This window comes from Macaca fascicularis, chromosome 11, assembly GCF_037993035.2.
Source record: "Macaca fascicularis isolate 582-1 chromosome 11, T2T-MFA8v1.1".
Lineage (NCBI taxonomy): Eukaryota > Metazoa > Chordata > Mammalia > Primates > Cercopithecidae > Macaca > Macaca fascicularis.
Window position 1 is genome coordinate 111,526,463 of NC_088385.1, and position 15,384 is coordinate 111,541,846.

Genomic DNA, 15,384 nt, shown 5'->3' on the forward strand with positions numbered 1-15,384 from the left:
ACTACAGGCATGCACCACCACACCTTGGTGGTGTTTGTATTTTTTGTAGAGATGGGGTTTTGTCCTGTTGCCCAGGCAGGTCTCGAAAACCTGGGCTCAAGCAATCTACCCGCCTTAGCCTTCCAAAGTGCTGGGATTACACGTGTTCACCATCCTGCCCGGCTCAAGTATTTACGTAATAGAAATCTAATACCTCAAACTTAAATATGGCGGATCTTAAGATTTACTTATTTATTTAATGTTTCAGACTCTTCAATTGGTTAGAGATTAAGGTTTTTTTGTTTTGTCTTGTTTTGTTTTTGAGATGGAGTCTTACTCTGTCGCCTGGGCTAGAGGAGATTAAGTTTTTAAAATGCTCTAGTATTATATGTAAACTTAGATTTCAGCTTAAAATTTCAAATCAAATAAATTGTTCAATGAAGTATTTCATAGTGTATTGCAATGTAGATCTATTCAAGCAGGTCAAAATCTTGAAAATATTAATATTATGGGTTTATTCTTAAACATCTCTATACTTATTTTAAAAGCAGTCTTATTGAAATATTATTTACATGTAAAATTCACCCACTTTCAGTAGAATTCAATGAATTTTAGCGTATTTATAGAGTGCGTCCCCACAGTCTAATTTTAGAACATTTCCATCACCCTAGAAAGAAACTCTGTGTCTATTTATTGTCACTTGCCATCCCCACCCCTGGCTTTAGGCAATTGCTGGTCTACTTTCTGTGTCTATGTACTTACCAGTTCTGGACATTTTTTTGCACTTCATTTGAAATCATCCCAGGTTTTTAAGAAAACAATTTTGGCATCTCATACAATATTGGGGTCACCTTCTCAAGCCACTTTTCGGGTTGCAGCCTCAGAAGCCTGAAGCTGCTTTCTTCAGAGCCGAGCTCTGCTCTGAGTGGGTTCCTGCAGCCTATGACCCAGACTTGAGTCACAGACTGGCTCATTCCAATGTCTTGCCACCAAAGACCAGACCCACCCAGATGGCTTCATTATGTCTTGATTCCTTCCTTGCCTGTCCTCGGGCTCACAAACAGCTTTAAGACTTAGTTAAGTGAGAGTTGACTGAAGTCCATCCTGGCATTGTTTTACTTAAGGTCACTGTTCTAAAGTTCTGTATGTGACAGCCATGCTCCATTGCCCACCTGCCATCCTCACAGCACCGGCTTTCAGTGTAGAAAGCTGGTGTACTACCATGCCCAGCTAATTTTTGTATTTTCATAGAGACGGGGCTTCACCACGTTGACCAGGCTGGTTTTGAACCATCAAGCCAGTTAGTGGTGGCCACCAGCCAACCTGCTCACCAGCAGCCTCTGGGCTCCACCTCAGGGTGTTGCTCCGTGTCCCAGCAAAACAGCTTAAAAAGCAAAACCGCAGCCAGGAGTTGGACAGATACCTGAACACCGTGTTCATAGCAGCATGAGTCACGGTGGCCAGAAGTTGGAAGCAACCCTAATGCCCATCAGTGGATGAATGGATAGTGGTATGTATGATGGGATATTATTCAGAATAACAATATGTCAGAATAAGGAAATTCTTATACATCCTACAATGTGGATGGACTTAAAAGACATTACGCTAAGTGAAAAAAGCCAGACACAGAAGGACAGACAGTGTATGATCCCACTTGCGTGAAGTGCTTAGAATATTCTAATTCAGCTGGGTTTGGTGGCTCACATCTGTAATCCCAGCACTTTGGGAGGCCAAGGTGGGTGGATTGCTTGAGTCCAGGAATTCAAGGCAAGCATGGGCAACATGGTGAAACCCATCAAGGCAAGCCTGGGCAACATGGCAAAACCCATCTCTATAAAAAATTAAAAAATTAGCCAGGGATGGTGGCCTGTGTCTGTAGTCCCAGCTACTCTGAAGGCTGAGGTGGGAGGATTGCTTGAGACTGGAAGGCAGAGGTTGCAGTGAGCCAAGATTGTACCACTGCACTCCAGCCTGGGTGACACAGCAAGACCTTGTCTCAAAAAAAAAAAAAAAAAAAAGAATATTCAAATTCATAGAGACAGGAACTCGAATGGGGGTTACCATGGACAAGAGAGACGGGAATGGGGAGTTGTTATTACAAAGTGATGTACAGTTGGTGACAGTTGCACACGAATGTGAATGTACTTAATGGCACTGACTTGGACACCTGAAAGTGGTCAAAATGGCAAATTTTATGTTATGTGTATTTTATTACAATTAACAAAAAAGCAAAACTGCAGTTGTATTATTTCTTGCCTCGAAGAACTGATTCAAGGGTTCTAGTTTGACTACAGAATCAGATGAATGCTTTCTCGGTTTGGCCTCAAATCCTTGTCTGGATGACTTAAAGTTCCCAGCACTTTGGGAGGCTGAGGCAGGCGGATCACCTGAGGTCAGGAGTTCAAGACCAGCCTAGTCCACATGGTGAAACCCCGTCTCTATGAAAATACAAAAATTAGGTGGGCGTGTGGCACATGCCTGTAATCCCAGCTACTCGGGAGGCTGAGGCAGGAGAATTGCTTGAAACCAGGAGGAGGAGGCTGCAGTGAGCCAAGATGGCGCCACTGCACTATAGCCTGGGTGGCAAAGCAAGACTCTGTCTCAAAAATAAATAAATAAATACATAAAGATGCCTTACCCTTGCTGGCCCGTCCCTTGGCTATTAGGTGCCACATGACCCTTGTAAGTACCTATGCCCAGGCCCCTGGCCTCATTGGCCCCACCTCGTACCAGTTTCTCCCTCTGCTCTTCTCCAGATGGCCTGCACGTGCGCTCTCTATGTGTGCACCTGTTCCCCATGTCTGGCTGGTCCAGCGTCCCCAGACCCTTCCAAGATACAAATCCCCTGGGGTGCTCATCAAGCTTGAAGCTTCCCAGGCCCCTCTGTGGGAGAATCTGATTCAAAAGGGCTGGGAATATATGTTTTTTAAATAAGTACCTCGGATGACTCTTATCAGGAAAGTTTAGAAGACCTTGGACTGGGGTGACTGTATTTCAAAATGGTTTAGTTTCCTGTCTTTTGGGAAAGGTACTTCCATTCATTCATTTATTCATTCAGCCCTGAATTTAGGCCCCTTTTAGGAACTGAGGATATTGTGGTAGACAAGACAGTCCAAGTCCTTTTGCTCATGAAACTTAGGGTCTCGTGGTGGCAATAAATAGACAACAGCCAATAAAGCATTTAAGATAGAAAGACAGGAGGGAATCAATGCCTTGAAGAAGAATATAGCAGGCGGGGCACGGCGGCTTATACCTGTAATCCCAGCACTTTGGGAGGCTGAGGCGGGCAGATCACTTGAAGCCAGGAGTTTGAGACCAGCCTGGCCAACATGGTGAAACCCTGTCTACTAAAAATGCCAAAAATTAGCTGGGCGTGGTGGCACACGCCTGTAATCCCAGCTACTTGGGAGGCTGAGGCATGAGAATCGCTCAAACATGGGAGTTGGAAGTTGCAGTGAGCCAATATCACACCACTTTACTCTAGCCTGGGCGACAGAACAAGACCCTGTCTTTAAAAAAAAAAAAAGAATACAGCAAAGAAGGGGAGGGACAGGAGAGAAATGAGGCCACGGGAGACAGTGTGTCCAGGGAAGCTCTCTCTGGGGACCTGATGATGCGGTCGGAGGGCAGAGTAAAGAAGAGAGCAGTTGTTGGTGTTGGGAGAGGGGCTCCAGGCCGACAGAGCAATGAGTGCAAAGGCCCTGAGGCTCATGCTTGGTTTTTTGGAGAAAGAGCAAGATGACCACTATGGCAGAGGAGGAGGGGCAGAGGCAGGTGGGGCTATATCATGGGGGGCCTCTGGGCCATGGAAAGACTTTGGATTTTGTTCTAAGATGGTGGCAGGTCTTTGGAGCAGGAAGGCTGTTGTGATCTGATTTACATTTTTAGAAGATTATTCTGGCCGCTGGTAGAGAATAGAGTAGGGAGGCCAAGGTGGCAACAGGGAGACCAGTTAAGAGGTTTTTGTCATAGCCCAAGGGGAAGGCGATGATGGCTTGTACCAGGGTGGTGAGGACAGAGACATGCTGATGGGTGGGGCATAGCAGACAGAAAAAAGAATTTAAGAATAATTCCTCGCTGTTTGGTCTTCACAGCTAGGGCATGGTGGTGGCATCCACTGTGATGGTGAACATTGTAGGAGGGAAATTTTAACTGTGGAAGCCAGGAGTTCTCTTTATCAATGTTTAACATATTCCATTCATAAGCACCCTCAAATTGAACTTAAAGGAAGAGTCAAGTCAAGGCCACAGGTCCTACAACAGGGCTGGAAAGCACACCTGTGGGACCTCTGGCCTTGGCTTGACTCTTTCCAGATATCTGAGTCAGGCGTTTTCAAACCATGCACCATGACCCATTGGTGTGTTGTAAAATGGGTTTAGTGAGTTGTGATTAGTACTTTATAAAAGAACAATAGGAAATGTTAGTTCGTCACACATAGTAAGGATAGTACTTCTAAAATAAAACTTGTCTTGGTTTTCTATATATATTTATATGTAAATCACGTGCAAAAGGAGAAAGGGATGAGGCCAGGAATCAGGAGGTCTTCATTTTAGCTGCAACTCGGCCTATAGCCAGCAGTGTGTCCTTGAACAGATCACCTTCTATCCTGCACGTCCATTTCTTGACCTGTAAAATGGGCCTAGGGATGTGGTAGTTTAATCTTTTAATACCTGGCACCTCCTCCCCTCCCCTCCCCTCCCCTGCCATCTCCTCTCCTCTCTTCCCCTTCTCTCCTCCCTTCCCCTTCTCTCCCTTACTGTCCCTTTCTCTCTTCTCCCTTCTCATCTCTCATGCTCTCAGTGGGTGGACAGCATACCCCACTGGCCAGGAAGATTACGTTTGAGCTTTGTGTCTTAATCTGTTCAGGGTGCTATAACAAAATACCATGAACTGGGTGGCTTATACAGAACAGAAATGTATTTCTCACAGTTCTGGAGGCTGGGAAACCCAAGACCAAAGCATTGGTAGATTTGGTGTCTGGTGAGGCCCTGCTTTCTGGTTCATAGGTAGTCCCTTCTTGCTGTGTCCTCACATGGTGGAGGGGGTAAGTGGTCTTTTTAGGGGCTTCTTTTATAAGGGCACTAATCCCATTTATGAGGTCTCTACCCCCCATGACCAAATCACCTTCCAAAGGCCCCACCCTCTAAAATGATTATCTTGGGGGTTAGTATTTTGGGGGGACAAAAACATCCAGATTATAGCACTTTGTGTCCTGCCATTTCTTTTGCTCAGTCAGAATCAGTTTTGAGGATACTTTCCCTAACCAAATAGATTCATTCTCTTTCCTTGTGTGCAAGTCGTTGGACCAGGTGGTCTCTGAAGAGCTCTTTTTGTCTTAGATGTGCCTGATGGTGCACTAACCCGTCAGGCTGACAACAGATTTGTACTTGGACAGGGATCTTGTACTTTCGGAAGTAGGCATGCGCTCTGGGCATATGTCTGCAGATCGGCCAGAATTCTCTAAAAGAGGGAATGGGTTGGCTGCTGGGGCCATCGGTTTGGGGGACTCCATTTGGTGGCCCAGTTCTTCTCCTGGCTGGTAAATATTTTAATGTATACAGTATATTCTTCAAAGCTGAGGATAAGAGCCCCCACTGGAAGGCTTCCATGTCAGTAAATCTCACGGCTCTTAGATGAAGCTGCATCTTTTCCCAAGCTATACTAAGCACATTCACGTAATTCTTAGATTTACACCCTTGACTCTCATCTGCCAAGTTTAATTCACTTTAGTTCTACAACCACCTTCTACAGGCTGGGCGTCGGGAGGGGCTCTTGCTTGGAGGAGCTGGAGTAGGAGAGACCGACGTGGGAATGGCTATGATATAGGTTCAGATTATTCTCTAATCAAATCAACCCCAAATCCCTCAGTATTCTTCAGTGAATTTGCTTATAGGGTCTCCAGTAAGGAGAAAGAGATTTGGGAATGGTTTTAAAGGCTCTGAATTGTCCCTGTGGGAGGGACTGGGTGAGGGGAGGAATGGGAAGTTGGAAAACTTAAGTTTGATAATGGCATAGATGACAGGTTAGGCCGAACCCTATTTTCACCTCACTGTTTCACGGCTCCTGGAAAGTCACTTGTGAATACAAGTGTGCTGAATGTTTTGTAAAGCTCCTGAAGGTCTGATTGGTGGGAGAATACTGGGTCAACATTTGGGATTGCCTATTTGCTTGGTCTCTATCAGTCCCCAACATCTATAAGCTGTGACATGTCCCATTTCCCAGGAGTGGGGGAAAGCATGCAGGTGTGTGGGTTTGAATCCCAACTCTGCCATTCACTAGCTATGTCACTGGGTCAGTTCTTAACTTCTTTGAGCCTCAGCTTCCTTGTCTGTAAAATGGGTGTGATACCACCTCCCTCCTGGCTTGGCCATAAGTAATAGAGAGAGACGGTAATAAAGGCTCATGTTGACTGGGTACTTGGAGAGTTCATTTAAGGCACATCACAGCACCATAACAGTATATCATATTAATTTTTCTTTTTGATTTAACTACTTTGGCTAAGAAGGTAATTAAAACACTTTGAGGAAGCATTGGCACTTTGAGAAGAATTTGTCAGGAGAGCACATGCTAACTCCTTTTCTTTGTTCGTTTGCTGTAGGTAAGTGATTTGGTCTGATACCCTTTAGTAGAGTACCTTTGGTTAAAGCCTCAGATCACTTGTTCTGTTGTTTTTATTCATTTGACACAAACGTACCGAGTACCTGCTGTGCACGGAGCACTTAGGCCGTGGACATGTCGAGAGGGGCAAACCTGGCAGGCGAGGGGCTTGGCTAGGCCCAGGGGTGATCTCCAGCCCTGCTGTGGGACCTCTGGCCATTCTGTCCCCACACTGGGCCCAGTATTTTCCTCTGCAAATGAGCAGGAGTGACCAGATGAGGGCTAAGAAACCCTCAGACTCCAAATATGAGTTTGGATTCAAAGAGCTACAGGATCCTTGTAATAAAATGAAATCTCACGGAGACAGAGGTTCTTGGGTATTTTTAAATCTCAGAGTGGATTAGCTTCAGATGTAGTTTTCGGGAGGACTTACTGGCTTCTGTTTACCTCTCATATTTATGAGAACGGTTTAGGATTGAACCAAGTCTAAGACAAACTGTGATGTAGAAGCCTTCGGGCTTCAGTACTCTCCCCCCTCTTCTCCCCGCTCTCCCCCTTTTATTTTGCCTTTTCTTCTCTTGCCTCCAGTTCTGGTATTCCTTCCAGAAAGCGACTCAAACAGTGCGCTTGGGTTCTAGTGTTAGAAGGGAGTTCCTTCCTTTGCATTTAAAAGGAGAGTAGGGCTTGAGGAGGTGGCTCAGGCCTGTAATCCCAGCACTCTGGGAGACCAAGGTGGGAGGATTGCTTGAATGCAGGAGTTCGAGACCGGCCTGGGCAACATGGCAAAACTGTTTCCACAAAACAATTGCAAAAATTATCTGGGCATAGTGGCATATGCCTGTAGTCCCAGGCACTGGGGAGGCTGAGGTGGGAAGATCACTTGAGCCTGGGAGATAGAGGTTGAGATTGGGCTACTGCCCTCCTGCGTGGGTGACAGAGTGAGACCCTGTCTCAAAAAATTAAAAAATAAAATGAAAGGAGAGTGTTGGCAGTGCTGAACTCAAAGTAATGTAAGTCATTGCTAAGGAGAGCTTCAAGGTGCCTCTGTTAGGGGTCAGATTCTTCCCACTCTGAGGTCCCCTAACTCTGAGTTCCTCCTGGGAGAGCTTCAGGTTGCAGCTGGGTTACTGAGTCAAGGAGTTTGTCCTAAAAGCTACCCGTGTGGCCCACGCCCCACTGAGCTACAGACTCCCAGCTCTGCTTCTGTGTAAGGTTTTTTCTTGGAGGGGATGTCACTATTTCTGTGTTATTATTGCAAAATGATAAAAGCCTCACTAGCAGGGGTTTTAAAACGCTGGTGGATTGTAAACCGGGTAGAGATTGTTCTCACAGCCAGGTGTGGCTTTTCCGTTCCCTGCCTCTCCTGGCCTCAGATTCTTTCCTCCCACGCTGATTACTGTTTCACTGCTCCGCACCCACCGCTCCTTCCACCCTGACTCCCCAAACCTGAGCAATTCTAGGGCTTGTTTAACCCATGGTTCTACCATGGTTAACTTCCGCCGCCCTGTGCTTGGAAGTTAGGAGGTTAGAGTTAGAGCCAGCTCTCCACGGGCCGCTCTCAGCGGACTGGGAATGGAGGGTCCACTTGAAAACAACGTGCTCTTCATTATAATGAAACACACACAAGCGGCTCGAGTTTAATTTTAGCTTCATTTATGTATCGTGGGAGATGTGGAACTGTTCCTGGGTCCAAGAAATCATACTGTAATTTGAGCTAATTAGATTCTTAGCGATCACATGGTTGAACCTTCTCACCTGACCAAGGAGAAAACGGAGGCCCAGGGAGACCTTGTTCAAAGTGAGGATCTTAGTTTGGTGGCAGAGCTAGGGGTGGGATCCAGCTCTGTGGCTTTCCACGTGGACAGTTTTTGAGTGCCATGGACCAGGCTAGTTTACGTGTTCACTTCATTCCCACCACCACCCTATGATACAGGCATTATTAACCGCGTTGCATAGCTGAGTTTCAGAGATTAGGAAGTTGACCCAACGTCCCAAGGCTAGTTAATGGGTAAAACCAGGACTTGAATCCAATTCTGGTTGAACCTGCTTCTTCCAAAGGGTTTTGCTGGGTGAGCAACTCATCTTGGTTTACCTGGAACTTACTTGGTTTTAGCACTCATTTCATCACAGTGAGCTCAGAAGAGGATGAGGGAGAGCTGGGAGACTCAGTGTCCTTTGAGGGCTGACTTTGGGTCCCCCGGGTGCAAAACAGAATTGCCTGTCCTTGCAGGAGCAGCTCCCGCTGAGGGAGCTGGGCATTGCTCACCCTTCTAACTTGATGAGGTTGAATCAGACACTGTTCTGTCTTGACGGATGGGCTGGGGCACACTGCTAGGGCTCCGGCATGAATTTGTGCATTTGGAAAAAACATTTCTGCAAGTGCATTGCTGCCCTGCACTCTCTGAGTGTGGAGCAGATGAATCATGCCCAGCCTGTTAGCAAGTCAGATTTGGAAAGCGTCCGAAGTCAACCGAGTATTAGAGTTGTTTTGCCAGCAGAAGGAGCAGAGACCCATCTGGACTTGGGTGATTTAGTACAGCAGTGCTTCATTTTGAAACGTTGAGGGAAGTGACAGCCCAAAAATGGTAGGAGTTGTAAGGGTAAAAGCATCTTTTACTGCCTTTCGAGACAGCACGGTGAAGAGCACCAGTGCTAGAAATAAACAGACATGGGTTGTCAATTAGATACTTGCCCTTGCTGCTTGCTGGCTGTGTGATCTTGGACAAGTTACTTAACCTCTCTGGGCTTCAGTTTTCTCAAGTGCAAAATGGGAGTAGATGACATCATTATTACATCTAACTTAAAGGGGTTTTATCAGGATTCAATGAAACAATGTGAGAAAAGGGCTGAGCATTGTGTCAGGCATCAGATACATGGTACATTCCCACTACGTGATAGTTTATTTTGTAAGATACGACTTCTGGCCCTGGCTCTGCTGCTAGCTACACTGGGCACTTTGGGCAAGCGTGTAAGGTCTCCGAGTTTCTTCTGTAAATCGAGGGGATTGGCCTATACTCGAATCCCTTGGAATTCTAAATGTCTTTGGTTTTAGGACATGCATGAGAGGCAAGTTCCTACCTAGGGTCCTGCAGTATTTCAGTTCTATGTCTTCAGACCTGAATTAACAATCCAGCAGCTCTCTTGCATTCCAGCAGCACTGAGAGGGTCACAGGGAGTCGCCCAGAGAACTAGGTGGGCTTGATTCCTTTGTCCTGAGCCAGCTCTCCACGGGCTGCTCTCAGTTAGCAGACTGGGAATGGAGTGTCCACTTGAAAACAACGTGCTCTTCATTATAATGAAACACACACAAGCGGCTTGAGTTTAATTTTAGCTTCATTTATGTATCGTAGGAGATGTGGAACTGTTCCTGGGTCCAAGAAATCATACTGTAAATTGAGCTAATTAGGTTGTTTAAAAAAAAAAAAAAAACCTTTAATCCCATTGATTTGAGTTTAGAGAGGAGAAAACAAGTGTTGTGGCTAAATAAAACTCCCAGTGGGCGGGGTGGACAGCAGAAGGCTGCCGTTAAATGTCCTCGGGGCCTCAGGGATTTCTTTTACGGGGCTTTTGATCATCAGACCTTTCATTATTCAAAGGAAAAAAAAAATAACCGTAGCCTAATACTACTGGCAGTTTTCTCCATATATAGCAAGAACTAAACCTCTCTGATGCTCTTAAAGGAAGTGTTAAATCCTCTATCATTCATCAACCTTTTGAGTACCTACTACATGCCAGGCACTACAGCAACAACATGAATAGGTTAGAGAGAGGCTCTATCCCCCAAACCCAGTGCCTGGCGAGTTGCCCCGCACATCGTAGGTGCGTGATAAAAACTTGTCGAATGAATGAGTGTAATAAAACCATTAATTAATAGTTTGCCATCACAGCATTTCAATGAATCCTATTACATTTTGACTTGTCCTAGAAGTGGCCAGCCAAGCAGGTCTCAGGCCTGGAGGAGACTATGGAGATGTTTGACTTACCTGTCAGTGAAGAGGTGACCCAGTGTGGCAGCTGAGACCATGGGCTGTCTAAGGCAGAATCCCATCTCCACCTCTTTCTAGTCATGAGACCTGGGCAAGTTACCTAACCCTGCTGTGCCCTGGTATTCTCATCAGTGAAGTGAGGACGGTAGTAGTACCCACGCCGTGGGACTGTTGTGGGGATTAAATGTGTGAACTGCTTGGTGAAGCATTGATGCCCTCTGAACGTTAGCTGCCACCGTCTGGGCCTTGGTTACTCAAACTTCCCTAACACCACTTGTAAGATACATGTGGGGTGAATATACTCGTGTGCATAATTGCTGGTCCTTCCTTTGCATCCCAGGCAACAGAGTAGGTCCTCATTGTTACCATTTGCATATGACTAGCCCAGAAGTCATTTGTGGCCCCTGGAAACCGAAAGCCCCTGTGGTCTAAACCTGAGAGGGTACAGTGGGGCTTAACTTCTAGGGAGGGTCCGAACCTTCACGCAACATCAGCAGTAGGAGATGGTCCACAGCTCTTACTGTAGATGCTACAGTATCTTCTGAGGTAGATGGAGCCCGGTGGTGTGGAAATTGTTTATTGTATAATTGGATGCTCAAGAATCAGAAAGCATAAAGAGTATAATTTGTACGTGTCTTCCCCATGGTGGGGAAGTCTTATTAAAATGCAGATTCCTGGGCCTTCACTTCCATCTGCCCTTCCTTCTGATTCAACAACTCTGGGAGGAAGCCCAAGAATGTGCCCAGAAATCTGCTTTTTTAACAAGCAATATGATGGGCAAAGTAAGTAGAGCGCGCATTGAGAAACTCTAGTTTTTGGAACGTGACATGGAGGATTTGGGGAACTTTATCTTTTCTTCACTCTCCTTCTCTTCCTTCCACAGATCACTGGGCTCCTCCTGAGTCGTCCGGCTCCTTCTTTCCTCTTGAGGGGAGATAAAGTGCTGGCCCAAGCCTCCCACCCTGGTGGGCGGGGCGGGCCTTGACTCAGTGGTCTGTATCCTCGTGGCCGGCTGGCCTAGCTGAGTTGGGAGGTGACCCTTGGCTCACAGGTTAGGCAGCGCCTGTCAGTCTCGAGGCTCAGCTTGGCTCCTTTCCACTGACATGGCCTTGACCTTGGCCAAGTGCCTGCAATAAAGGGAGGCGCCGAGGGGTTATCTGTAAAATGCAGGTACTTCCTTCCCCGTGGGAAGGATCCCGCTGCACCGACTGCCTGGTGCACAGTGAGCACTCCAGAAACGGTGGGGTTGTTATCATTCCCATAAAAGGCACACAAGGCCCCTTTGGCTTTTGTGGTCTGGGGAGCCAAGGCCGGTTCCCATGGCACCTAGTGAAGTCACGGGCAGGGCTGATGGCTGTAGGCAAATAACCCAAGGCTCAGGCCCCACACGGTCAAAGCATTTTAAAGACCTCGTATTAGAAAAATAAACCAATTAAATAATACTGCCCCCCATAAAAGCAGACTTTTAATGGATTCCATGGTAGGTTTTTCACCGCGGCGGTCCCGGAGCCATGGGCCTCGATGAGCCTGTCTGCCGCCATAGGGAGAATTTAATCTTGCCCGGCGTGGGCATAATTTTACGAGTTTTATGGCTGTTTTTACTTCTCCGAAGTGTTGCTATGTCATTGTGCACCAAGGGCAACTTGCGTGCATTTAACAGTTTACCTCCTTTTTGGTGGAAATGAAAAATGAAGTCATAAATTAAAGAAAAACAACATAGAATTTTTTTTTTTCCCTCTTCTTGGGGCAACTGGAGGAACAAAGAACCAGTGTTTCTCTGTACAGCCTGATCAAATTCTAATGGCTTTAATGTATTAACGCTTGCCTGTGACTCTGCCCTCCGCAGGGAAGACTGTGGGCATGTAGCTATGTTTGGAGCTTGTACTACTGACCCTGAGAAGACCTGGAGCGGTTCTCTAGGGCAGGGGTTGGTAAACTCTAGCCCAAGGGCCGAAGCTGGCCCACTGCCCATTTTTGTTCATTGGTGGAAAAAACTCAAAAGAAGAATAATATTTTCTGACACATGAAAATTAGATGACATTTTCCCAGATTTCCGTGTTCATCAGTGAGGTTTTGTTGGCGCCTGGCCACACCCATTCATTTCGGTATCTTTCGGTAAGGCTTTCACACCATGATGGTCCTGCGGAAGAGTTATGACAGAGGCTGCAGGATGCAAAGCCTAAATACTGTCTGGTCCCTTACAGAAAATTCTGCTGACCCCTGCCCTAGGAAGTCAAGAAAAGGAAAGAGAAAACATGGCATCTTGTTTCTGGGCATTGATGATTGACTTGCGGAGTTTCCATGTGGCTCAAAGTGGCAAGTCAACAGAGGCTCACCTGAGCAGCAGTTGTTCCTCCGGAGACCTTCCAGATGTCATCAGCTGCTTGTGGATGACTCTCCTCCCTTTCCCGGCCTCAGATTAACTTCTGAGCAGAGGTCCCTGGGCTTACCCCCTGCAGCCAGCCCTCCCAGTCATTTGAGCTGTACCCTGCTTGAGGTCTGGTTTCTCCTCATCAGGCCCCTTGATAGCCACGAATAGAGAAGTTCCTGCCTTCCTCCCAAGGGGATCTTAAATAGCTTCTGAAATTTGTCACCTACACTTTTAAACTCTGGCTTTTTGCCAGGCACACTTTTAAGCATTTTGCACATAGTAGTTACTCCTTTAATCTTCACATCCAACCTAGGAAGTTAGATGCCTCTCATTCCCATTTTACAGACAAAGAAGCAGAGGCACAGAGAGGTTAGGTAGTTTCCCTAAGGTCACACAGCCGGTAGTAGTAGAGCCAGTATTCAAACCCAGGCTGTCTGTTCCAGGGAATGTCCTGCTCTCCATTTGCTGCCTCTGTGGAGCAGGTGAGTTCTTTAGGCTCATGGAAGAATCTAGTTTTCCTTTTTTCACTCATGCCATTGTTGCACCTTGAACCATAAGAAAACTGCCTATGGTATACTTGAGCAGAAAGCTCTTCCCCCATCTCTCTTTTTTTCTCTCTCCTTCCTTCCCTTCTTCCTTCCCTCCCTTCTTCCCTCCTTCCTCCTTCTCTGCTTCCTTTTTTCCTTTCCTCTTTCCTTTCCTTCCTCTTTTCCTCTCTCTTTCTTCCCTTCCTTCGCTTCCTCCCCTCCCTTTCCTTCTCTTTTCCTCCTTCCCTCTTTCCTTCTCTCCCTCTCTACTGCTCTCTTTCCTTCCCTCCTACCTTCCTTTTTTCCTTCCTTCCTTCCCTTTCTCCCCATTTCGTCCCTCCCTTCCTCCTTCCTCCTCCCACCAACAAATAATGATCAAGCCCATGACTATGCTTTACACAATGCATGAGGGGCTGCACAGAGTGAACAAGAAAAATGAAAAGGAAAGAATTCATTGCCATTTAAAAAGAGCTCTTGGTGGCTTCAATGTGGGTGGGTTTTGAGGAGTTCACTTAATTCCTCCTCTTTTATTAATTGTAAGTACCATCTCTGTCTGGACCCATAAACTCTTGTCTTTTCTGCTTCATGCTGATATTTTCACTAAAAATAACATAATTTAGGAGAGGCTTTGGGGAGGCTGGGCCTCTGACCTATCCAGTGGGAGGAGCCTCCTGGGGAAGGACCTGCCCGTTCTCAGAAGCCCAGCTTCCAGGGACTAGGAATAAAAGGTCATTGACTGTTGCTGGAGAAGTCTGTGGAATCTTAAAATGTGTTACCAAGCCTGGTGCTGGGTAGAACTTGCTGTCTTTGAAGCAGCCATTATGTTATCTTTTGTAAGTGGTTTCATTTCAATGAGTTTTAGATGCCTGTCTTGTTTTCTTAAAACACTTGCTGGGGACACTTTTTAGCATGATTTAGATCCTTCTGGATGTGGAGATGCCTGAATGTTGGGAAGACAGACAGCAGCTGTGCTGTTGGAGAAGGGACAGCGTGGAAATCTTCCTTTGCTAGAAGCTGGTTTTCTCTTTCTTTCCTGCCTGTTTCTTCTTCCCTCCTCTGTGCCTTTTTCTTTGTCAGACAACAAATCTTTATTGCTCATTTCTGATGAGCCTTCACTTTCTTTCCTCAGTCATGCGGAGGAATCCCTTTGGTGTGGACATCTGCTGCCGGAAGGGGTCCCGAAGCCCCCTGCAGGAACTCTACAACCCAATCCAGGTAAGCTTCAAGTACTCTGTCAGCATGTGAACTTTTTTTTTTTTTTTTTTTTTTTTTTTTTTTTTTTTTTTTGGTGGGGATGGATACTAAAAACTCCAAAATTATGGTCTTTGGGGGATTTAAAACTTCCTTTCACAGCCCAGCATTTTACCTTCAGTGGTTGCTTTCTTCGTCACCCTTGTTCTATGTAGCATCTCTGAAAATTTCTAGCAGGGGATGTTTAGAATTAAAGAAATGCCTAGGCTCAGTGCTAAGTGTTCAGACCTGCCCAGGGTTTGAACTCCTGAGATGAATACAGTCTTAAGTCCGAGCAATGGGACTCGGAAATTAAAGGGCCTGTGAGGCTGTGCAGTCTTCTCGTTGGTATCCCCAAAGGAAGAGTTGCACATTGACACCCACTCCCACATCCCACATATTAAAGCCCAGTGATGCCCCACCTCACTGTGCCAGTTTGGCAAACTCCCTTGTGAGCAGGGGCCTTTTGCTAAGTGACTGCCTCAGTAAATCTAACTTGTTAGTTTAATGAGGTAGCAAACGTGGCCTCTGTGCCATCAATTATGAAAAGAGCTCCTCTTTGAGCAAAAAAAAATCCAACCAAGGAAAAGTGTCTTCTGTGGAAAGCTAGTGCAAAGTTAGGAGGCCTGGTTGCCATGGCAACAGCCTCAGTGGCGTGTGTGGGTCCTGATGTGGAGACTCTGGGACTGATCCT

At 46.3% G+C, this 15,384-nt stretch overlaps 1 protein-coding gene across 5 annotated transcripts in view; it reads left to right on the forward strand.

The window, feature by feature from the left end:
• Positions 1-15,384, forward strand: part of CHST11 (carbohydrate sulfotransferase 11) — a 307,020-nt gene that overhangs the window by 132,805 nt on the left and 158,831 nt on the right. For 2 of the 5 annotated variants that reach the window (XM_015431469.4, XM_015431470.4), the window contains exon 2: positions 14,590-14,675. The exons of 2 other annotated variants lie outside the window; for them this stretch is intronic. In XM_015431469.4, the coding sequence (XP_015286955.1) occupies positions 14,590-14,675 (86 nt within the window). Of the gene's footprint in view, positions 1-14,170; positions 14,294-14,589; positions 14,676-15,384 lie in introns of those variants that run through there. One more of the 5 variants, XM_045366648.3, reaches the window with a different exon arrangement.